Raw genomic sequence first — 26760 nt, 5'->3', positions numbered from 1 at the left:
CTTGTTTTTATAACTTTGTTATCTTTTTATTGGTGGTCTCAATTGAAGTTGAAATTGGTGGCTAATTCAAGTGTATTATTATTGATCAGTTGGATTATTTTTTCTGTATTCTTTAATTGTACTGTGAACTTCAAAGGGAAAAACCATTAGCATAAACTCAAAAAAATCATTAACATTTCAAAAAATATCTGCATGTTGTTGTATATTTTATCTCGTTTTCTAAATAAATTTCCAAAATTTCAGGATACCAATCAAAAACCATATTCATGATATATTTCAATTATGTGAGGCATAAGGTTATTTTTTCCATGACAATCTCAATAATGCATATATGTCATTGCTACGTAATCTAATTTCAACACCTCCCTATAACATACACGTCAGTTATTACATACACTTCTCGAATCACCTACGGCTATGCTATAACCGAACTGGACTGTATTTACATCTAACACAACGCCAAAGAGGGGAAAAAGTGATGCTTGTGGTTTCTCTTTCAAGCACGCTCACAAGTACTGAGCAAAATTATGACTTTATTTACTTTACACTACTTTAAAAAGTGTAAATTACCTAGATTTCGTAAAAAAGTAGTAAAAAAATCAGTTTCAGCATTTATTTGTCAAAGTTGGCAAATATCGCATTTATTTCGTAAATACAAAATTTACATATCCCTAATGATTGATAATCTGGGGCATATGAACTCTTAAAAGCTTTATATATTTAGCTTTATATATCTTAAAGTTTTATATTTTCTTTCTGAAGACATATTTAATCGGAGGAAACAATTAAAAACTTCAAAATACAAAGCCTCTGATGAAAAAACTTGTGTTTACCGCACGGCTGTTAATGAAATACAATAACGATTATACAGGAATTTTGGCAACCAAGGTCATGCCCCTGATAAATGATTGCCGATAAACGCTATGTAAACAAAGTCACGTCTTTGCCAGTTGCTTAAATGCGGTCACCAAGACTTTTTTTACAGCTGCTCGATGGAAATGACCACAGCTGTCTTCTATGGGTGTTTTCCCTAACGACGACGGCAGTCATTGACGTCATGACAACGTGAAAGCTCATGTAAAAATCTAATCTTCTGCCAAAATCTGGAGAGCAGGAGGAAGGATGAAAAATCCAGAGTCTCCCACCTAAATCCGGAGAGTTGGCACGTTCGTAAATATATAAATGTGGGTGCTTAACTTTTAATTACAGTGGATCAATGCTTTTCAACTCAACACTTACAATGCTTTTCAAAAAAACCATCATAAAAACATAAGCTGGAAAACGCTTTAAACTGGGAAATCTTAATGAGAATTACTTAGCGTTGGGATTGCAAAAATGTCTTACTAAGTGGGAAAACGTTCTAAATGGGAACATTATATGCGTGTACATTTGTTTTAACTTTATTACATGTGCTAAATTCCATATGTTAAATTCTCAGTGTTAACGGGTTTCTTTGCAAGCTTTTTCTACCAGTAGACAATGAAAGTAAGAGAACCTAGTTATGAGTGGTATAAATTAATCTTTTTTTTAATGAATCTTAGGATAGAACATGTTTTTAGAAATTATTTATTTGATTCACATTCGCTCTGTCTCAATAAAGAGATATAAGCAGGTGGTGAAAGACGTGGGCCATGCTGGAAAAAATTCACAGCGATACTAGTGAATGGTGGGGAGGGGGGGGGGTGAAAGAACCATATTTTGTTTAGGATAATTTTTTCGAGAGGGACACTTTTATTCAAAAAGGATAGGTTTTGTCAATGACCTGCGTCCCAGGAAAATTAGAGTACAGTGACATCTCTGTGAAACACCCACATCATTGTTTATTTATAACTGGAAAGTATTACTCTGTGATAGAAAAGCTTCTTTCCAGATCACAAATCGTTCCTTGAAAACTTCAATTCTTATTTTGTTAACAGTTGTTTCTCGAAACAGATCTTTCGCACCCATTTCTTAGTAATATTGTATTTTTTCTTTCATCCATTGCCTCTATAACACCAGACAAGGCCTGGATTCTGTCCCGTTTAGGAATGTAAGCAACATTCATTACCTGGAGCACCATCATAGAATACTTCTTTTCCCTCTACTTTATCTGCTGGGTTGGGGGGGAGGGGGGAATATACAGAGGCTCTTTGATACATTTTTATGACTATTCGAACATAGTCAAAGATGACTATTTTGATGACTACCCCATTTTTGCCGCTGTGGTGGTCGAGTGGTTATAGTGCCGGACTCGTGATGCGAGGATCCGGGTTCGAACCCCACAGTGGTGGTCGGCTGAAGGTGGTTTTCTGTGGTTCCCAACTTCAAGGCGCAAATGCGAGCCGATCTCCCCGTTAAAAAGTCTCGCCACAGAGAGCAACAGTCCTACAACGGTAAATCATTCAACCATAACACTTCACTCATAGTTAGAAAAACTGGGGGCAGATGACAGCACTACACATAACAAGCATTACACAGAAACAAACTTTACGTCAGGTTGCACTACACGTACACGCACATTCCCGCAGGTACCTATTCGTTGGGGGGTTCCGCGGGGAGGGGGTGTAGCACTAGTAGGTAGGGTATCCAAAAAATGGCTCGGGGATCCGTGATGTTCTTAAGTCAGCCACCTCGTTGGGCAATTTGCCTGTTGTGGCGTTGTATTTGTATTTGTATTAAGACTATCCAATACATCAAGAAATGTTTCAAAAAAGAACAAATATGAAACAAGGAGGAGATGGTGGGGGGAGGGGGTGTGTGGAGGCATGACGATGTCAATCTTTATACACACACATATATTGTACCAGTTGCTCCACCTTTGATGCTGTCCTTACCCCTCTGTATATCTCTGCTCATGTTTGAAAGTTGATAAAAAATTGATGCTTTGAAACTTTTTAAATAAAAGAGAGAATATATATTTTTTTAAAGCATCCATTCAAGGTTTCCAGCGAAATCTGATTATTCCCCCCCCCCCAAAAAAACCCCCCTGAAGCAAGCAATACAATTCAAAATCTTAAAATTCCAATTGTTTTTCTTTTTCGAGTTTGTTTTTTTTCCTTCACTTTCTAGTTTGTTGAGAACCAGGTCATTTACCTAGTGTACAAATACTTCATGCAGATTTCATTGCATTATTTGGTTTTCGATTAGTAAATGTAAAAACTGCGTGAGATTTGAATTGTGTACTAAGTCAACTCAAAATAGATTGGACGAAGTAAGATGGAGTGCTTTAGATTGTGGAAGTACTACTATTTACTTAACTGTACATGCATCTCGTACACATTCCTCTATGGAATTTCCATAAATTGGTACATGCCGCAATATGCATGTTGTGAAGCTAACATAGTTTGCTTCTGTACAATGCTTGTTATGTGTAGTGCTACCTGCATCTGCCATCAGTTTTTCTAATTGTTAGTGAAGTGTACTGATCAAATAATTCTACCGTTGTAGGCTTGTAGCTCTTGGTGGGGAGACTTTTTAACGAGGAGATCAGCTCACATTTTGTGCCTCGAAGTTGGGAACCACAGAAAACCGAATTCAGCCAATCAGCATTGTGGTGATGGTGGTTAGATTGAAACTGTAAGACCCCAAAAAACAATGTACTAAAAACTGTGATGTACGTAGCAAAACAGTCAGTGCTATTACCACCACCACTACTTAAACCGTACATGCACCATGTACACATTCCTTTCCTAACGAATCGGCACATACCGGAATGTGTGGCCCTAACGTATCTATGCTGTAGAGTTGCACTTATTTTGTGTTCATGCTGCTATCTCTCTTCCATTTACTGAAGTAAAGATGAAAATGCTTGAATTTTCATGTTATGTCAGTATCGTGTTGTATGTCTGCGTGCTCTCTGTGGAGAGACTTTTTTAAATGGGAGATCGGCTCGCATTAAGCGCCTCAAAGCTGGAAAACTGCAGAAAACCAACTTCAGTTGACCATCACAGTGCTGTCAATGGGGTTCGAACCTGGATCCCCAGGATGAGAGTCCAGCACGATGACCACACGGTGGCTAGTCAGTGCTATTGCAGAACAATCATTTAGTGAAAAGATGGAAAAAGAACTTTTGTGTAGAAAATACTATCATGGGAATTTTCTTTGCATCCGACCAAAAATAACATTTTATAAAGAACCTCTTATCATGACTCGCATCATGAGGACCCAGGTTCAAATCCTTGCTCCCCAGCATGGCCCAACCCATAAAAGTAATGGGCTAATATCACAGAAGGGACAGAGCCTAGGTAGTGTCTGGTCTGACAGGTTCAAACCTCACTGACAGTGTAGTTGTGATTGTTAGTTTTCACTTCAAGGTGCAAATGCAAGCTAATCTCTCATTTGAAAAAATCTCTCCACAGAGAGCAACCCAGGCCTACACCATTCTAAATTCCTGCATAATCCAATTGGCAAAATAGCCTGTAGGGTTGTTTGCTTCCGAATTTGAAAGACAGTTAATAGCACTTCTTAAAATATGTAGCAAGCATTCCTCAGATGGGGAAAAATCATGTTAGGTACACAACACATACATACTCATAGTACATTCCAACATGCACCAATTCATTAGAAGTTTCTAAGAGGAATGTTTACAACGTGTGTGTGTGGTTTATTAATAGTAGAGTCTGCATTATATCTGATGTAATTGGGACAAGCCTAAGTGCGAAAATCAGAATTATTTGATATGGAATATGTATCAACTTAAAATCCCGACATACTCTTTTCCAAAGGTGGCAGAGACCTTTTTCTAATCTGTACTAATATCAAAGACCACAAATTTTATGCATGTTACCTTCCCATACATATCTTTGTGTGCAAAGCTATTTTTTTTCCTTCCCTGTTATTTCCAGTTGCTGGGTGTATTGCATTTAAGGAATTGTCCTGAATTTTTAAGAAATATAGCATGTCTTTTAATTTTGGAAGTGTGATTTAAATTTGGGAAACGTAAACTTTTTCTGTGGAAAAGTTCTGTAAAAAAAAATAGCATGCCACTTTTAGTATGACGGCATGGGCGTTGCAAGCTAACCATCCCTGATCTATATCAGTTATAATTGAACATGTGCATCTTTTATTCGACTGAGGCATAGCCCCTTCATCTTTGCTTTACAGATGTACCACAAGAAGTTCTTTTAGCAACATTATTGCTGATTAATTGCAATGACCTCGCTGCTCCAGTTGAACAATGCCTTTTGAAGAGAAATTCAAAAGCACCACAATTGGAAATCTCTTTACCTTCAATTAAAACATTATTTCTCATCGGTAAGAGAATTTCCGATTTTCTCTGTTATTTCTTCTTCACCAAAGAAAATATTATCACACTAGGGAAACTAATATTGGTCAACAGACAGGATACTAGAGGTTGCACTGTATATCCTAAACCACACATGCTCAACCTGTGGCCCTTGAATGCTTCTGATGTGTAGCCTGCATATTCGAACACATAATTTTGCAAAAATAAACTAAGTGGCACATTCTTAGATCACTTGAGTGGTCCATGACTTATTTCCAGGTCATGTGAGTGACCTGTAGCACATTTAGAGATAACTCGAGTAGTCCACAGCACATTTTCAGGTCACATGAGTATCCCATGGCACATTCCCAGATCATTTAAATCTGTGATCCACAGTATATATTTACAGATCACCACGACACAGTTCCAGGGCACTCAAGTGGCATACAGCACATTTACAGATCACCACGACAGCTCCAGAGCACTCAAGTGGCATACAGCACATTTACAGATCACTTGAGCAACCCATGGCACAGTTCTGGATCCCTTAAGCGACCCGCAACACAAATCCAGACCAGTTAAGCGATGTGTGACACAGTTCTAGATAACTCAAGCGGGCCTGGTTGTGGATCCCTTAAGTGACCCTTAATGCATTTACAGACCACTTAAGTGTCGTACACAACAGTTTCAGATCCCCGCAGCACAATCCAAATCCCTTGCAATACATTCCACATATTTGAAAATAACTTAAGTGACCTGAGGCACAGCTACAGATAAGTTAACTACTTAAGTAACTACAGTAACTTTGTATTTTATAAAAGTGGCCTGCGACACGTTTCAAAAAAATGAAGTGACCTGCGCTCTCCTAAAGGTTAAACACCCATCTTAAACCATAGTTTCCCAAACTTTTTGTTCTTATATATCAGACGTGCCAACTTTTGAAATTCAGAAATCCGGAGATTCTCCCTAGGGGGACCTCCCCCCCGGCACTCACAGACTCGATCAAAAAAAAAAAATTCGAAATTTATTTATATATTTTTTTAATAAATAAAGAAAGCAGGTTCTGCATTGCTTCTGAGCAGAATATAATTCCATGTTAGTCTTTCCGTACAGAATAGGGAAATCACATCTACATACTGTTCATAAAATATGTGTTTCCTTTCGTGAATGCTACTAGTGATTCTATCTTGGGTATATGAACTCTCATAAGCTTTATATTTTAGCTTTATTATAGCTTAAAGTTTTATAGCTATAGAAGTCTTTCTGAACACGTTTAATCGGAAAAAACAATTAAAAAAACTCAAATTACAAAGCTGCCCACGAAAAAATGTGTTTACCGCATAGCTGTTAATGGAATACAATAACGATTATACAGGAATTTCGGCAACCAAGGGCTTCCCCCCGATGAATGATTGCAGATAAATGCTAGGAAAACGAAGTTGCATCTTTGCCAGTTGCTTAAATGCGGTCACAGAGACTTTTTTTAAGGCTGCTCGATGGAAATGACCACGGCTGTCCTCTATGGGTGTTTTCCCTAACAACGACGGTAATCATTGACGCCACAGCAACGTGAAAGTTCGCGTAAGATCTAATTTTCTGCCAAAATCCGGAGTCTTCCGCCTAAATCGGGAGAGTTGGCAGGTCTGTTATATATATATATATTGCCCCCTTGCTCAAAAAATTCTCTCCACATCGCCCCCCCCCCAAATGAATCCAACCCATCTTAGAATCCTATATTAAACCCAAAGCTTCTACTTTCCCCTTAGAAACTTCCATCGCCCCCCTGGGGTGTAATATGATATCGCCGATATCACCCATTTTGGGAAACACTGTCCTAAACCAGGATTTTGACAGGTTTCACTGTATTTATTACTGGGGGGGGGGGGGAATGTCATTGTTGAATGTGTGTTTGCTCGAATGGACAAACCACAAGCTGCTATGCAGGGGCAGTGTTCTAATTTTTAATATTTTATATGGGGTGAATTAATTCGCTTATTTCATCCATCCTGAATTAATCACAGCAGTAAAATTCCAAAAGAAGTTTTTGATACATACATATTTCCATCCAAGTGTTGTTTTACAGCATTCACAGTAAATATCAGCCACTGCATGAAGTCCTGTAAGGAGGACCCGCTCCTCAGCTGGTCCGCAACCCACATTTACACTGAAATAAACATAAATGCACATGAGTCAAGGTGCTTAGAATGCATAATTTGAAAATGAACAGCAATTACAAGAAAAATAAAAAATAAAATTAATTAAAAAAATAATAATGTACAGTCGAACTTGGTTAATTCGAAGTTCAAAGTCACTGGAAAAAATGATTGAATTATCTAATTAATCTATCCTGGATCTGTAAAATGACTACAAATTACTACTTAAGCATCAATAGCCACATAGGATAATAATTATTAAAATTTGATCATCAGTTAGGAAACTATTTCGCAAATTTTAGTATTCGATAACTGCAATTTGTATTTTCCAATACTTTCCTTACTTTTAAAATGACAATGAAAAGTTTCAGATTTTGAGTGGTACACGTATTTTTTTTATCAAAAGTCTATCATAAAACCTGAGTATATCTTTAAGACTGGCTCCACATTTCTTTTCACGTGGCTTAATAGACCAAATGCTAGTACAGCAATTCGAACCAGAAATCAAGATAAAAAAAACGGTATCCATAGTGGAGTGAATTATGTCAGAATTTTCAAATTATGTATTTTTGGTCTTCAAAGATTTGTTGTATAACAACTTGGTTAAGAGAAACAAAGTCTGACTGTTTATAGAACTTTTCCAAACTAAATTTTGCTCATACAAAAACTGTAATTTTTCCCCTCCAACTTCGAATTATCCAAAATATTCAAAAAAAATTTGAACAAGAAATTTTAATATTAAATTAGATAGCAAAGTAAAGGGGGAGCAGGTAAAAGTTTCTATTATCAAAAATTTGAATTAACCAAGTTCTACTGTAATTAGTTGAAGTTTAAAGCAAAAAAGCATTGGAATATGAATAGTTGACCCTTGGTATTCGCAGTACTTTTTCTACACTTTTATCATTATTGTAATTTCATTCAAATAAAAAACTGTTACCAATACTCTGCAATAAATCACAGTATAGTTCTGGCACACCAATTTTTTTTATTTTAGTGCTACAAAATATTTATTCCCACTTATTCAAAGACGATATAAGGAAAACCACAGGCATTGTATTATTCCGTAACAGAAAAGAGTTTCATGCTAACAAAAATGCAGATCAAGAATTTCATAATGTAGATTTAGCTTGCACTTTTAAATAATGAAAAAATTGGTGGGGAACAAGCCCGGTGGATTTACTACAATATGAAGGCATTTTACGAGAAAAGAACATGTAGAGAGCAGGGTTGTTTGGTTCAAACAACATTGGTTTTAACCAAGTGGTTTAAATCTTAGTTTTAACCAAGTGGTTTTTTTCCTTCAAAAAATCACATAAAAGGGGCCAAAATATAATTACTGGTTCAAACTGGACAAAATTTTTTATTCTTACCATAGTTTCTATATTCTTGGAGTACATTCTGATGGTATATTTTTAAATGGTTTAAATGGTTTCTTCCAAAAAAATTCCATAAAAATGACCTGAGTATATATATATATATTTTTTTTCTTCTTCATATAAAAAGTAGCTTATAGTTACTTAAAGTTATATACTGTACTAAAATTTCTCATTCTTACCATATTTTCTAACTTTGGGCTATATTCTCATGCTCTATCTAAAGCAAATTTATGGATAAGATACACCACCACATCTAAATATGTGGTGGTGTATTATCTCACAGGTGTTTGTTTCTTTTCCTTCACAAAGAAGCAGCAACAGTAGTGACTTCACTATCATCCATTTACTTTTGTTATGGGCATCTTTTTCTCAGCCACTTGGTTGGGCATCATCATGCTAAAGGCAGGTAGACTCATAATCAATAAAGACACTAGCTGCCCCTAAAGGACAAAGACCAGTGTACACTAGTAGTTATATTTTACCTCAGACATTTTATTTTTATAAGCAGCAGCACATCTCATACTGTATACCACCACCAGGCCTAAAATTTGAGATTATTTTTTTTAAATATACTTTCACCATTACCTCCAATTAATCAAGGTTCTACTGTGCAGTAGTAAGGGATTTATGAAAAATTAACAGCTATATACAGGGGATCATAATTAAAGTTCTGATTCCAAAATACTATACATTAGAACCACTGGTCAGAATGACTTGAAAATTTGCATGGATACTCCTGAAGCAATGAAATTTTCTTTGGTGAAAGAAAAAAACTTTAAAATGTACAAGTCAATGAAGTTAAGCAATGCATGACAAATGTCCTGAAATGTACAAGTCCACTATGTACTTGGCCAGTGGTATATACTATTTAGTGCAACTACATCATTTCAGCACTTCATTAGCATCAGTGTGTGGATATAGCACAACCTTTATCAAATACAAGGCCCCAACAGGCAAAATACAAAACGAGGTGGTTGAAGAAACAGATGCCCATAACAAATATGGAAGTCATGTTTCTAAAATACAGCAACCCAATTAAAAATGCAATTATAAAACCTAAAAACAAGATGCAAATTGCAACACCAGCAAAGCAGCTGCTGAAGAACCATTTTGACAAACATGATGACATACCTGGTTGTCACATTCACCTGACCGCAACCCTTGCAATGTTTGGCTTTGGGGGAACCTCAAAATGTTATGTGCAGTGGTTGGATTGTAAACTTTGATGAATTGAAAGCACACATACATCATTACCATGATATACTCTGATCTGTTGTTGAACAAACACTTTTGCACTTCCACCTCACAGCCAGAACAAGGTGGATAACATATTTGAAATTTCTTGTGTAAGTTCTAGTTGTTTAAATGACCATTTTTGTGATGTTTCCATGAACTATGAAATCATGCTATGCTAATTAAGTTATCATTTTGAGCTGATTGGTTATTGTTTCCATTCTGTGTGCAAGCATTAATTACTCTTCATTAAACACATTGCATTCATCTAGTTTTTAATCAGTTTTTGCAAAATAGCTTCTTAATTAAGAATATTGAAAGTAACTGTAGAAATTATATTACATGGTCAATAACAAAGAATTTTCAAATACACAAAACAATTACTTGAGTTATAAGCTATAAAATACATAAATTGCAAAAGTTGGTTTTTATTAAAATTTAAGAAATATATATAATTTAATTACCATGGGAATAGTGTTAATTATATCAACAAACACTTTATTTTAATTAACAGAAAGAAGTTTGAATGATTTTTCAGAAATTTTATTGGTTTTAATGTAAATGATTTGAACCGAAAAAACAGTTCTTTACCAACCCTGGTGGAAAATGTGGATTGAAGTGACAATCACGCAAAAAAATAATGGAACCATTAAATAAACTTGTAAAGGACATTTGTCAAATAAAAATGTTTTAAATAGATGCTAGCCTTAGTATCTTTAGTTTTTTGGACATGCCTCATGTATTTCAAAAATTTTAAAGAATCGATACCAGTTAACGAGAGCAATAAGATACAATGATGTTAGCATTTCAAAAATGTCCAGTATTATGAATACAACACTTAATGAAACCCAATTCAAAAAGTTCCCAATATATTTTAAATAAACATGTCTCTTATCAATGATACTTAAAAAATTCTTGCACCATCATCTATCAACATGTATAAATCTCATTAGAAATACTGCAATATAATATTTTTATTAGCATTGGCACAGACTGCAATATAAGGTATATTGCACAATTTTGCAAGTGGCATTTCATTTGTTTCGTAAATGACAGAACAAAATTCTTTCAACGATGGCCAAGACAGGTACTCTATTCAATTAATTTGATCATTTTCCCCTTATGAATCATTGGAACTTTTTGAAAAGGCTGTAAATACAGAAACACAATGGAAAAAAAATTACATACACTGAATTGAAAAGGTAGGCACGGCCTTGACTTCCTTGGAATGACTGAAATAATAAGAAAATCAAATAATATTACCATTGGAAATATTTTCTGAATACTCAAGACAAAATAATATTGACTGAGAAAAAAATTTATCACCATAGTTGAAAAAAAAATTGAATGTCCGTTGTTTTGAATCAATTATTAGTGAAAATCACCATGTTATTAGGAAAAACAAGTTTAACATCCAATTAATTACTTTATTTGCAATAGCTGTTCACAATGACTTCCATGCAACCAACAAATAGCAAAATGTTAACAACAGTAGGGTCATAGCCAGAAATTTCTTCACGAGGGAAACCAAACTGATGATACAGTAAACTTGGCCTATTCACACACACACATGCGATTTTATACAAATCAGCTATTATTATCATATTTCAGGTGGGGGAGGAATCAGAACTTTTGGTCCTCCTCTGGCTATAGCCCTGAACATTGGCAAAAACACAAGGAATTTTAGAACACCCTGTACTTGGGAGACATATGGTAATACTTCTCTCAACATGTAACAAACACAACCTTAGATGTACAGGTATATTATACTGCTTGAAAATTGCTAAGAAACAGTTATTTTTTGTCATACCACATCCTTCAAAGAAATGAAATTTGGCTCATGCTTAATAGACATCTCCTTTCTTGAAGTATCTATACTATGCAAAATGGAACAGATATTGCCACAGCAATTCTAAACAATTATTAAAAAAAAGTGCTTCTTCTGCTGGAAATAAGGACATATGAGTTTTTCAGTATGAAGTACAACCTCTTCAGAAATTGATGCACATTTGGCATCTATTATACACAGGGTTGGGTTTTTGTCAAAAACGGGTTTAAACTGCCACAAACTGTCAAAAACCAAAATTAATGGTTTTGGATAATGTTTTAAACACAATGGGCATATAACATGATGAATAACTTAATTTCTTGCATAGCCTATTATAATTTTTTGTTTTTAAACATTAATTTATTACCATAATTAAAACTAAATATCAATTATAATTTGTGAAAATTTGAATTTTTCAACATAAAAAGAGTCTAGAACATATACAGTATAATTTTTCTAAACTACTCATTACATGTGTTTAATTTGCTAAGTGAAATAGAGCTGTTTACTCAAAATATATGATAGGAGATCAGGGTTAGGGTTTTGACCCCAGAAACTAACACTTTATTAAAACAGTCAAAATCTCATTGTCAATGTTGTGAAATAGTTTTTTTTTAACCTGATAGATATGTTAAATAGCAAAACACATACTTTTATGTAGATTAAAGTGTTTTATATTTTGAATTGTAATTATTGATTGTAAAATATATTATTTTGATATTTTAAGTTTTCAGATCTGCTCAAAATTTATTCTATACTAAAAATTCTTTTGTAGCATCTGTTAATATACTAATTACACTCATTTATTCTGAACTAAAAATTTCTTAGCTTAGGCTATATAAATCCAGAGTTTTAAAGAGTATTTTCAGTCAAAGCAGAGCTGGCAAGACTTGATATACACAAAGAATTGTTTTGCACGTTTAGATACAGTTTCAATTGGAAAACCCACTGCATTATAAATGCCAGTAAATATAAGTTATATACCTCAGTTAGTATACCATATCAAAGTCAAACTTAGCCATTCTTACTTTTGCACTAAGAATAAGTTATAAGAGTTTCTTAAGTATCATATACAATTGGCATTGCCAAATTAAAGGATGTTTTAATCCTACAATTTAGTATTTTAATTGCTAGATACATTCTAATGTTATGCATAATAAGGATATTGGTTAAAGTACTGGTGATTATCTAGATAATTTAATAATAACAAATAATTATTACATATATGGCATAAAAGAACTTTTAAATACCTATCTGTTATAAAAAAGAGTACACACAGCAGATGTTTATACACACATATAAGCGGTTGAAGAAATTTTGGAAAGTCAAGAATTATCTTGAATGAAAGAATATATCAAATCATTCCATAGTTTTTCCTTGAATGCTTATGCTATTCTTTATTCAAATTGTGTATTTTATAACAAAAAAAAACATATTGACCAAAATAATTCTGTAGAGAGTAGAAAATTATTTTACAATCATATTTATTCTCTATATAAAACAGCCACTTTAAACATTACATGCAATTAATGTGTGTACTTCCAATATAGTGAAAAGCAATATTTGGTTTTCGACAGTGTTTGACGTGACAGTATAAACCATCAAAAACCTACCAACACTGATTGTACATACTGTACACCAAATTGTTGAGAACTTGAAGAATTTTGTCTTATTCATCTTCTACGCCAACTTTGAGTTCCTATATGGTTCGAGGAAAAAACTGAAGGTGGAAGTGCTGGCAAAAACATGCTCGAGGCAGTAAGAGGATCACCACACTCCAAGAGAATAGATAGCCTAGTGGCGAAAAGAAACAAAAAGGCCACTTCTGACCAGAGAGCTACAGATTTTCTAATTTTCTAATTTTACTGGCACTTGTGTATCTGCAAGAACTGTGGTTCAAGAATTCTGTTCATGGATGACAATGCTCGCATTCATTGGACAGATGAAGTGTGCGTCTGATGCACTAGCAAGTGAGAATATTGAGCACATGACATGGCCTGCATATTTGCTGTATCTAAATCCTATGGATCACACATGGGTTGCTCTTGACAGACAAATTGCTCAAATACATAACCCTCCGCGAACCATACAAGAACTCAAAATCACCTTGAAGGGCAAATGGAACCAAATTCTTCAAGGTCACCTCAACAATTTGGTGGCCAGTACGTACAACAGCGCCCAAGGAGGTCATACTTCATACTGAAGAATTCTTGTGTCCTATTTCCAACAGAATCAGCACTTTTTGTAACTGTTTAAAATTGCTGTAAGAAGCCTCTTTTTCTTTTGTTCATCCTTTTTTTTTTGCCATATGCCGATATCTGTTTCACTTTGCATAATAAAGATACTTCAGGATGTCTATTAAACATGTGCCAAGTTTCATTCCTTTAAAGGGTATGCCGAAAAATGATCCTGTTCCTTAACAATTGTCAAGCAGCATATATTAATGTTCATGAACACAACTCTTTCTAGCAAGTATCCATTGGACATTCTAGAAAGCAATGTTTAAGAGGGGCATATGTGACCCCAGTAATAAATTGGTATATTGACAATTGAAAATACTCTAAGAAAAACATACAAAAATGGAGCTGAATATATATTTAAAAAAATAGCAATGCACCATAAAGATAGGGTTGCAAAATATGCTAAGCATTTCAATGACTTAAGAGCTACAATTCAATTACTGACAATAATATTATTATTATGAATAATGTGCTTTGTAAACTCATAAAATACACATTTTTAATATCTGTTGAAAATCGGTACAGATGATAAAATTCCAGAGCAAATATCTGAAGCATCCAGAATATGAGTATTACATACAATTTTTTTTTTCTCACTGGTATATTGGATTTTATTTTTTTAATTCTGATCATTTTTAACAATATATAGAGATAATAGTCATTGGGATTAAAAGTGTGATCAAGGTATGCCAATACTGTGCACAATTTTTTCCCTCAACTTAATTGAGTTTGTTTCCAAAATAACTTATATGGCAAAGTTGTAATAAAAAAAAAAAAACAGTGACTTCAAGTTCAACCATTTTTAAAAGATTACTTTCCACCTGATAAATGTCTTTTTTAAATCTCACAATTGAAAAAAAACTATAAAAAGTGTGAAAGAGAGGGCTCATTTGACTAAAATTTATGAAAACACAACTTGAGACACAAATGTATTACTAAAGAACTCTTGGAACAAACAAACTGTTAAGTCATTAACTGCATGATAGGTTTCCTGAGTGAAGTAATGCAACGAGAACCTCCCCTCATAAATCTGGCACAATAGGCCTAGATTTTTATTACTATGCAAGGTCATCAGAGCCCCCTCCCCCCACCCCACCATCGGACATGCCTGGGTGAGCTGATGCATCAAGACAGCCTAGGCATAAGTACCCCAAGCTATGAGATGGAGAGGTGCATGGTCTTACCTTCTTGTATATTGTGCCATGACTAATGTTCTGAAACTTTACTGGTTATTTTATTCCACCTTTGCTGATCAGGCCTATTTCTTGCATACCTATGATGACCAATTATTCACCCCAGTGGGGTGCATACACCACTGATTGGGAACCAATGTTTCAAAAATACATCATGGGTTAGAACTTGTTCAATAACAAATGACTAAATTTGGAAGAGCATACGTGATGCACTAACTTCAACTAACTCATCATATAGCTCTAGAGAAACAAAATTAAAAATCCTTATATTCTTTTTGTCATACCATTTAAACAGTCATAGATATTGGAAACAAGAACAAAAATACAACATCAATCTTTTCAGCCTGGTAATTCCTGAACATAAATGGTCATTATTAGAGGTTACTCATTGCAAATCTCCATTGCACTGAATCTTGACAAAATGTTTCATTTGGCAAATAAATGAAGGATCAAATTTGCCAAATAAAGAGCATCAATTTGCAACCAAACAACACTTCTCAATTTGGCTAACCTTTTTTTGGCCACAAAATGTTTTGTCTGATTAGCCAAACTGTCTCAAGTGATAAAAATTAAGCAGGAAATCAGATCACATTGCTGATAAAACGTAGCCATGAAGACATATTCGAAGAGTTTAAACATTTACGGTTGTCAATGGCATTGGAGAAAAAAAGAGAAAACTTCTGTTAGGCCTACATCAAATGATTTTGGATAATTATGGCAACATTCAAAAAGACCTATAAGCAGGGGCGACTCAAGCTAACCTGCCACCTGGGTGCAAAGCTTCATATGCCGCGCCTAAAGATAACCCTGGTGGGAGGCTGAAAGTGATTCTAGCCTGGGGGAATCTGGGATAAACCTGAATATTTTATTTATCCGAAACTATACACATAGTTTACCCATTAAAATGTACCGCTTTTAAAGAAACTAACCTGTTTTTTTGGTCCAGTTATTTCATCATTCTCAATTACGCCAGATAACTTTTCCACATTACAGCTTTCGTTGATGAGTCATCATATTTTCTTTCCTTTTGGGGTTAAATTTTCTAATTAATCTTAAATTTCCAACATAGAGTTGAATATTAACGCCAAAATACTCCAAGGTTCCCACAGCAGAAACTAGGGAAAAAGAAAGGGGGGTTCTGGGGCTCCAGGTATTGGACAAGAGAGAACCCAAATTCTTTCTTTGCTCACTCCTGAAAAATTACTGAGTGAGGGCACCAAAGTGCATACTAGTCTATTGTGATAGAATCCATTCTTATTTTTAGTAAGAGCTATAATACCCGGCACTGCCTGCATTTTCTTCAATTACTGGCAGCATTAAAGTGACAAACCATTGTAAAAGCATATATATGTCTGAAACACATTGCTAGGGAACCAAGAGAACCAAAGTAAACATTCCAAAAGCGATTGTTGAGGATCAGAAACCATTGTTGCCTGACAGTTTTTTGCCTATTTCGGGCATTTGAAAGCTCTAACGAACTATTGAAGTAGCCTATCATTTAAATCGGGTCCTGTTTGGTATATATGCGAAATTTGGCGATGAGAGATATGAATTTTTTTTATATCTTATATTATTTTTATATCTTTAGGTACTTTGTATAGAGAACATACCACACACAGAAAATCAATTATATATAGATTATGGCCCCCACAAGCCCTGTCTGTTCCCTCAAGTTTGTTTTGTCAACATCTTCGTTGTCAATGTGTGACTTAAAAAAAGAGCCACAGCATGTGGTGTCTTGTGAGTTTTTATTATTCCAGAATTAAAAAATTTGTGTCAACAGGCATTCCAATTAGCTGCCCGGGTGCACCACAACCCTTGCACCCACGCTTAAGCTGCCCTTGTCTATAAGACCTTGCACCTTTTGTATGCAATGGATAATTTGCTCCCACCAACCTTTTTCAACAGGTATCACTCATAAAGTTGCACAGTAAGATATTGAGGAAACAGTGAAATACGTGCAATATCACCATTAATGAAAATGCTCATCTCTATAAAAACATTTCTGTTGGTGGTTGGTGGAAAATATAGAGCATTGAGCTCTAGTCTTCTTCACCATGGTTTCTATAATTAGTAGAAATATCAGTCAACGACAGTATGGTTGCTTAAAAACAACCATTGTATAGGGGGCTTTTTTATATTCTTTAAAGTAACCCACTTCTTTAGGTTCAAATAATGTAAAACTTGGGTGGAGAAGAAAGCACAAGATGGGTAGGAACTGAGAAAAATATTTAAGAAAAACCCTACAAGGGCACTTTTTTTTTCAAGTTTTAAAACCATAAAAGGTGCCAATATCCTAATATCTGAATTGTTTGTACGAAAATCAACTTATGAAAGAATATGGAAACATTTGTTATTATTTGAAAAAAATGATGTATCCATCTTTAGCATGTGAAACTTGTAAATAAAATGAAATCAAAATGATTATGTTATCCAAGTTACCTGAAGACACTGTCATTGTTCATTAAAAATTGAAAGAAAGAAACGAAGAATTCTCATTGTGCAATTATAAAGTGCCTAATTCAAAAGGAAAAAAAGTACAACCACAATGCAGCACATGGATATTGTCATGGAAACTATTCAAAGTTTCAGGAAAAACAAATGTTTTTTAACTAGCACTAGCCCAAGATCCCTTAGGACTGAATTTTCGTTTTTACTGATGCAAGGACCTGCAAGATCATGTTGTGTCAGGGCCCCTCAGGCTTTTAAGGAGGGAACAAGGACCTGTAATATTCCATAGCAGCTCACTGATTTCTTCTAAAACACCTCTTACAGCCCTTTCAGCAACCTCTTGCATACCTTCAGACCCCAAACCAGAATATGTTGAAATCTGTGACTTACATCGCAAAACAATAAGTGATACTGCAGAACAATTTGAAAGAATTTTAAGAAAAATGTAGAAAACACAAGTATGGGAACTGCAGAAAATTTCCAGTCAGCCGAGGGCTCATTGCAGAACAATGCAAAACATTCTGCTTTGGGTCTTCAGAGTTCCAAAGACCACATTTTGAAAACAACTATTTTAAACAAAGAAACAAAAAAAAAACTTTCTATGCTTCTAAATGAATGAAGGAAAAATTTCAAAATCCAATACACTCCAACATGAATGCTAGACTTCCAATTGCTTAAAAGAATAATAAAATGAATCAAATTCATAGCGTCGGCATTCAATCAGAAGTCACTAACTTCGGTCAGTCTGGACATGTAGTTTTGAGATACAGGTAATTTAAACTTTATGAAAAATATGAGTTACTATGAAAAATAGTAAAAATTGTTTTAAAGATTTCTAACTCATACAGTAGATAACTGCTTTGTGGTTCATAATTGTTCACATTAGAGATGGGACGAATATTCTGCTACTAGTCAGTGTTCCCAGGCCCGTCATTTGGGGGGGGGTGGGTCAGGGGAAATTGCTTTTGAAAATACACTAAAAATGGTATATATACGTATATACAAATATATATATGCGCACATTGAGTACATGCTCTTTGCCCCCCCCCCCTGGAAAAAGTTGAAATGACGGCCCTGAGTGTTCCGCCCCTTTGCCAGATATTCGGTTCGGCCATATAATGTTTAGGTATTCTGCCAGATATCTGTGTAAATCTAAGCACAACAAACTAATTTTAAAAAATTGCATTAATTGGAATTTTTTGCATAAATTAAAAATTTACTGATTATATTTTATTGTATGGTGAATATCCCTTTCTGTGAAAGAGGTTATATCAGGGTGAATTTCTAGGATGAGTAAAACATGAAACTGAAAATAGAATCCGATTGCAATAAGGTGGAAGTAAACATGAATTACACAAATTCAGTAACTTAAAGATGCACCTACACAAGAATCATATTGAGCTACTGAAAGGGGCAAAGAAAGAACATCTAGAGTAGAAAAATAAGTCGTAAATTTTATGATGCATTAATACCTGTGAGTAAATGATACATTTTCTTAATTAGATGAGGTTGGCATTTTCTTAATTAGATGTAAAATTGTAACAAGTGTTGAAAAAAATTTATTCTGTAAGTACCGTGGTACCTTGACTAACGAATGCTTTACCTTATGAATTTTTTTCACCTAACGAAGATTTTTTCATGATTTTTCTCAGCTATCGAATACGGATTCTGCTAATGAACATTTTCAATAATATGAATGCACGCACTAACATAAAATAGACGCACCATGAGCTAAATTTTCGTACCAATCATCAGAATTACTGTCACTAGAGCCCGATTAACACGTTCACTACAGGGCCTAAATTTCTTGTCGAGTCCATGGGGGCGCATTTTTTTTAAAGATTAAAACTAGTTTTGTACATGACGCCACCATGGCATCATTAGCAGTGAACGTGTTAACTTATACCACCTCGGAATTTTTTCAGATGTACCTACACTTCTTCTGAAATTCTTTGAACCATTTCATATAAAATTAAATATTCAGCCAAAATAGAAGATGCATTTAAAAAAAGGGGGTGCCCTTATTTTAAGAGCATGTGTTCTTTCAGTGCATTACTCTTAGCATGAAACTGAACAGTCTGGACATTCTAGGACTTCTCTTTTCCATCTGCATGTTTAAGATACAGAAATAAGCTGACCAAATCACAAATAGTTGGGGGACAACTAAACGAACTCGATTCTAGAACAAACCAATTATCTTCATTGAGTGCTTCGATAAGGGGACACCAACATCGATTGGTAAGGAGGCAATCCAGGTTGTCGTGGCGTATGTAATTTTTCCTCTAACAGGGTTGTGAATAAATAGAAAAGCTTACCTGAGGTGTGAATTTTGCCACAATTGGCAAGCTTAAAAAATGATATTCTACTGGGATAAATCAAGAAGCTATCTGTATTTAGATAAAAACAACCATAATTTTTTATGGGTAATACATTATATTTTTCTCATAATTTTTTCATGAATGTCGTTAGTGCAGCTCGATCTCAATCCACGAGGTTGAAAGGTCTATTAAAAGCTCTGAAACACCACCTTCTAATCTGAGAGAATTAAGAGCTGCCATTTTATTAGAATGGGCTAATACTCCTCAATGGTTTCAGCAATTTGTACAATCCAATCTACTGTCAAAGCCAGAGGAGGTCCCACAAGATAGGGTACAATACTTTTTTAAGAAATAGATCTGATAGGAAAGGGGGGGGGTGGAGTGTTGATATACGTGAAATCATGTTTGAAGGCTACAGAGTGTAACATGCAGAGATGTGATATTACAATTATATGGGTTGAACTTGGAAATAAAAGGTGTCATAAGCTTATTGCAGGGGGTTTGTTATAATCATCCGAATAGGGATCTAAACTACATTGCCAAACTTCATGATGAAATTTTGTACAAAAAATTGTACATCAAAATTTTGTAGGGAATTTCAACTACCCTGGTATTGATTGAGGTAACCTTTCAGCTAGAGATAGAAAGATCTTAAGTTGGTGCTCGATAATTTTTGTATAAGCATGCATCAGAAGCCACTAGGGGTACTGCTGTTTTGGATTTAGTTGTCCCTAGTTCCGAAGGATCTTGTTGAACATGTTTTGATGGGGGACAAAATTTTCTTCTAGTGATCTAGTTTTATTGTGTCGTTAGTTTTCTCTAACTTTTCTTCTGTGAAAGTTGATAATAAGAGAATGGTTCCTTGTTTTCACAAAACCAACTTTGATCTTTTGAGAGAAAGATTAGCAGAAGTTTTCAAGGACTGATTGAAATCAGTCAGGGGTGATTAATCAATGGAAAAAATTTAGTAAGAAGCAGTTCCCTGTTTTGCACAATGTCATACCCTTTGTTCGTAAAAAGCATGTACGTAAATCACATCTTCCTATGGTTCATGGATAGCATGAGTAACCTTTATCTTGAAAAAAAAGAGCATTCAAAGAGTATAAAAGTGGACGAGGTGACCAGTCACTGTTTACTGATAAATAGCACTGAAGAAAGTGATAAGAAAAAGGAAGCAAAAAGGAAGTGGAATCTAGGTTAGCAGATAACATTGGCTCTGACCCAAAAACACTATTCAGGTACATTAATAATGGAGGTAAGTGGACAGTTGATACCCCTCTCAATAGAAAGGTCTAGGTTAGAGAGCAATGCAGGCATGTGTAGTGCTTTCAATGACTTTTTCAGGTCAGTTTCTAATAATGTTATTTTTATTAGAATAATAAAACTGTATGGGTTTGTAATAGAAAACGATATCCAATGTATGGGTGTTACATGGGGCAGTAAAATCCATCCTCAATGATATTCAAGTGGAAGATGTGGAAGTCCTAAATCTTCTAAAAAAATGTATGTCTGCAAGCAAAGCACCAGAAATCTATCCATCCCAGGGTCTTCAGGGAATGTGCTAATGAATTGTAGGAGCCAGTCACACAGATTTACAGGAATAATGCTGCTGAGGGTATCATCCCAAGGGATTGAAAGCTTACTAATGTTGTTCCGATATTTAAAAAGGGTAGTAGAGAAGCTGTGTCTAATTATCGTTCAGTGAGTTTGACGAGCTCTCTCTCGAAAATTTTGGAAATTATTATCCAAAGGCAATTGAAGTGGATAGAGACGAGAATAATATATTGTCAAATTATCAGCACAGATAAGTTCAGAAAGGGAAGTCATGTGTAACCAACCTCCTTTGTTTCTATAATCACGTGACTAAGGCTTCGGGTAATGGCAAAAATGTAGATGTTGTTTATCTCGATTTCCAGAAGGCACAATCAGGTTGAACATGGTAAAATTTTGAAGAGTTTATATGAGACTGGGGTTGGGGGGATTAGGTTGGTTTAGGTTTCCAATTTGCTGAATTGGATAGAATCATGGTTAAGAGATAGGTCACAATGGGTTATGGTGAATGGGGAATTATTTGATTGGACATGTATCACCAGGAATGCCATTTCAACTTTTTCCGGAGGGGGGGCAAAGAACATGTACTCAGTGTGTGTGTGTGTGTGTATATATATATATATATTATTCTTAGTTTATTTTCAAAAGCCTGGGGGGCAACTGCCCCCCAAATGATGGCCCTGGGTATCACAAGTAGAGTTCCTCAAGGAAGTATTCTTGGCCTCACAATTTTTTCACTTCATATCGATAAACTTGATTAGGGTATTAATAGGATTTTTAGCAAATTAGCAGATGACGTGAAGTTAATGGGGGTAGTCTGGAATGAAAGTGATCAGGAATTTCTCCAGACCAACTTAAATATAATGGCTGCATGGGCAAATGAATAGAGCATGACGTTTAGTGTTGACAAGTGCGTGGTTGCTTATTTTGGAATGATTTTGTTGGCTCGAACAACCCACGCTTCAACTTTTACAAGTTGAATAATGTCACTATCCTAGACGCAACTAGGGGCACCGATTTGGAAATTGTCATTGACGAACAGCTTAGGATTTCTGAACATTGTTTAGCAGTGGTCAAAAAATTGAATAGAATACTCGGTTTCATTTCCTCGGTTTCAAAGAGGTTGTTTCGCATTCTACTAAAGTCATTATTCTGCTTTTTTGAGGCTTGGTTTGTCCTGGACTGGAGTATGCTGTAAGGTTTTTGGAGCCCATACCTACAGAGGGACATAGACTTGGTTGAAGGGGTGCACAGAAAAGCTACCCGTGTCCTTTTTTGGCACACCCGACTTGAGTTACACAGAGAGACTTCATTTTTTGAATATGTTTACATTGGATGAATGCAGGTGTCTGGGATGGGTGAATATGATCAAAGTGTTCAAAATTTTCAACAGAATGGATAGGATGGACCATGAATTATTAATACGCTGTCAATCGACTGCTTTGACCAGGGGACACCAATATCGATTTGTAAGGGACCATTCTAGGTTGTAATGTCGCAGGAATTTTTCTATAATAGGGTCGTTAATAAATGGAATAGCTCATACCCCCAGAGGTAGTAAATTGTAACACAATTGACAAGTTTAAAAAGAAAGAGGGGGGGTTGCTGTATTTTATATAAATATATGACATCCATATTTGTTATGGGCATCTTTTTCTCAGCCAACTCATTGGACATTCGGCCTGTTGTGACCTTGTATTTGTACTTGCATTAGTGGTGAGTAGCAGGGTATTTCTAATTTTTTGGACACTGGGTGTATTTGAGGTCATACGAGTAATGTTATTGAAAATGTTGGGCAGCAAGAGGCACCTTCAATTCAATATTTTAGTACATAGGCAGGATATTATCACGATTTAGTAAAATATTAGTAGATGGGGCCAATATATGGTCTATGTTAGTAGTATGACTGTCATTTTGTTTTGAAAGAGAGCTGGTAGTTGATCATGTTATATCTAGAGAGTCTGCCTAAATAAGGTTCAACTGTCAATGCCATCTTAACGCATGGACCCACCCGGGCACGGCCCGAGGACCTCAAGAGAAGAGTGGCCTCACAAAAATTAGATCCAATTGAAATTTTCTAGAACTCACCAGGTAGGGCTTCAGAAAAACCACTTGGCCCGGGGGCCCCATGATGCTCTTAAGATGGCCCTGTCGACTGTACTACATGCGATTGCACAACAGGGTTTAAGCTATGGTCACATTTTGCAAAAAATGTGAAAGAAAATCGTAGACTGCGAGAGTAATGTAGTAGTCACTTTCGCAAAAAATGCAAACAGGAGGTATGAAATGAATAGACATCCATCCATCAATCATTAGCATTTTAGCATTTTGCTAAAGCTTTTTTTCGCATTTTCACTTTTTTGCTAAAGGAATTTTTTATCTAGCTCAAACCCTGCGGCGCAAGATAGAGAAAATACGTGAAAGCGGCTGAGCATACAGTCTAAAGTAACACAGTAACTAATATATTGCGAAATGAAATTTTGAAAAGTGAGAGTTAACATTTGAAATTGGATCGATATTTAAACAAAGTTAACAACTGATACATTTTTTTATTCTAAAAAAAGAAGTGGAATTTTAATAGGCACATGAAGCATATATGCTTAGAGCAGCGGTTTTTTGACTTGCAGAGCCCTTTTCAGTACATAATTTTTATGTCTGACCCCTGTAGACTTTTTTTTTTATTTATCCATCAAATTTACTGTGATTTATTTTATTTTCTTTAAGTCACAGAAGAGCCCCTGAGAAGTGCACATGGAGCACCGGTTGAGAACCGCTAGCTTAGAGGAATGATTATCAAGATGACATTTTTGAACTTGTTAATCCTCTGTGCTACCCTTGTCAAATGAAAATATCAAACCATTCTCATATATTATATATATATATATACATCAAAAACTCATAATTCAGATATTCATATTAAAATATCGGATAAGAGACAAGAGAGTAAGAGATAAGATTTAAAATATTTTTTTATTATAACAGCAAAAGGAAGTGTTCACGTTAAGTAAAAAAATGTTCTACTTTTTAATTTATATCATTCTTAAAACTTTCATAATAAACAGTAGGTTGACCATTTTATCGAAAATAACAGATATATATATATATCAAACTATCGGATACATATATATATTTTCAAAAATATTGTGAAATTCATGAACCCTGAAAGTAACCTTCGCAACACAAAATGCTTATGGGATAAAAATATCTTCTAAGATACATAATGTGCAAAAGTAAACTGAATTTAATGAAAAAATGTTCAAATATCCTAATCTTGATTTGTATGGTAATAATTTACTAATAAATATCAAAATGTTAGAACCAGAGATGGGACAAATATTCTATTACTATTCTGTATTCAGCCCTTTAGCCAAATGTTGCAAAGGTATTCAGCTGAATATCTGTGTAAATCAAAATAGAGCAGACTAGTTACAAAAATTATATTAACTGGAATTTTTTGCATAAATTAAAAATTTACTAATTACATTTCATTGCATGTATCCCTTTTCTGTCAAGACATGTCAGGGCAAATTTTTAGGATGGGGAAAAAATGAAATTAAAAATTAAATCCTACTATAATAAGGTGAAAGTGAACATGAAATATATATACGTTCACTACTGAAGGATGTATCTAGGCAAGATACTGTGATATCTCAGCTAATCGATGCCCCAACTTACAAATTTTTCAGATAACTAATATTTTTTTTCAACTATTTTCTGACTCAAATAACGAATACAGATTCTGCTAACACACATTTTAGTTGATATGGATGCATCAGTTCTCATAAAACAACTGTGCTTTGGCTAATTTTTCTAAACTTTCCTGCCAATCAAAATGAATCTAATGAGCAACTGTCACTTCAGATAGATTAATATTTTTTTCTGCCTCTAATAACTTCCTATAGACACTCTTCTCTATTTCAGAAAGATTTTGAATCATTTCATGCAAAATGAATAATAAAGCTAAACGAGAAAATACATTGAAAAAAGCCTCAGACTTGGTTTCAGTGCATAAGGGAACTCTTAATACCGAACTGAAGTCTGAAAATTCTAGGAACTTATCTTTTCCACATGCATGTATGTGAGAAAGAAATCAGCTGACTATATCACATATATATAACACATCACCTCTCACACTTTTTTTTCACTATGGATCACGAGTCCAACTGCACAAGGTTGCTGCAGGTTTTCGACTAATATTTTTTCGAGGTTTTTACCTGCAGTACGTTGTATTCACATTATTTTCTTTGGCTAATCTAATTTGTTTTTTTCAGTTCAGCTAGCTAGTGGTGGCCCTAACTACGGCCCTCTTAGAGGTTCTATCTCATAGTTTAACACAGTTTTTGTTTCATCTCGCCCCCTTCTTCAGAAGTATTTTTCTCTCATCCCCCCCAACTCAAGTGAACCCATAGAATCCTGTGTTATACCCGTGGCTTTTATCGCCCCCTGGACCCATTCCATCACCCACCAAGGGGTGATATTGCCCCACTTTGAGAAACACTGTTCTATCTGGTCCACTGCAGATTTCAAAATACAGTAATAGTGTAGAGGTTTTCAAAAAATTCATTCAAGGGGTTGTTCCATTTTTTGCATGTGGATAATAGTAGTGAGAACTTAAATAGAAACTGATTTAAAAACCTTTGCATATACAAAAAAAAATTGAACATAATATGCTGTACTTATATATTTATCTTTTCACAGTTGTAAAGGATAAACATTGTCTCGTTTGCAATGAAACTGTGGCAGCCTTCAAAGTATGGAGCACATCCTGCTACTTCATTTCTAAATACAAAAATTCCAATTATGAATAAACGGCAGAATATGTCAGATCTGCCAAAATTTTGTTTTTTTGTTTTTCAGCATGCTCCTAAAAATATTTGCCCACCACTGGGTAAATCCAATTTTTCCCTTTGCTACTTTTTCCCCTTTTATATGACATAGTTCCCTCAACTGTGTTGTTTTGTGTTTTCCTCGCACTTTTCATTCTCTACACATACATACACTACACAACTCAAGCACAGCCACTAGGGCCCAATTAGCTTATGGTCACGTTAGAATCTTTTTTCAGATGTACCTACACTTCTCTTTCTGAAATTCTTTGAACCATTTCATATAAAATGAAAGATTCAGCCACAATAGAAAATGCATTGAAAAAAAGAAAGATAGCATATGTTTTCAGACCATGTGTTCTTTCAGTGTAAGACTCTCAACATCAAG

General features: G+C 34.9%; 1 protein-coding gene across 1 annotated transcript in view; it reads right to left on the bottom strand.

Moving 5' to 3' along the window:
• The window catches only part of Ypel (Yippee-like), a 45043-nt gene that overhangs the window by 3923 nt on the left and 14360 nt on the right, over positions 1 to 26760 (bottom strand). Inside the window, exons 3-4 of the mRNA XM_089237020.1 lie at positions 11154 to 11197; positions 7259 to 7367 (exon numbers count right to left, since the gene is read on the bottom strand). Of these exons, the coding sequence (XP_089093146.1) occupies positions 7259 to 7367; positions 11154 to 11197 (153 nt within the window). The remainder of the gene's footprint in view (positions 1 to 7258; positions 7368 to 11153; positions 11198 to 26760) is intronic.

The sequence above is a fragment of the Pholcus phalangioides genome, unplaced genomic scaffold (assembly GCF_987345545.1).
Source record: "Pholcus phalangioides strain wild (caught in Gottingen) unplaced genomic scaffold, Ppha-v1.0 ptg000009l_1, whole genome shotgun sequence".
In the NCBI taxonomy this organism is placed as follows: domain Eukaryota; kingdom Metazoa; phylum Arthropoda; class Arachnida; order Araneae; family Pholcidae; genus Pholcus; species Pholcus phalangioides.
The sequence above is the reverse complement of the archived record's forward strand: the minus strand, read 5'-3'. Positions and strand labels throughout refer to the sequence as shown.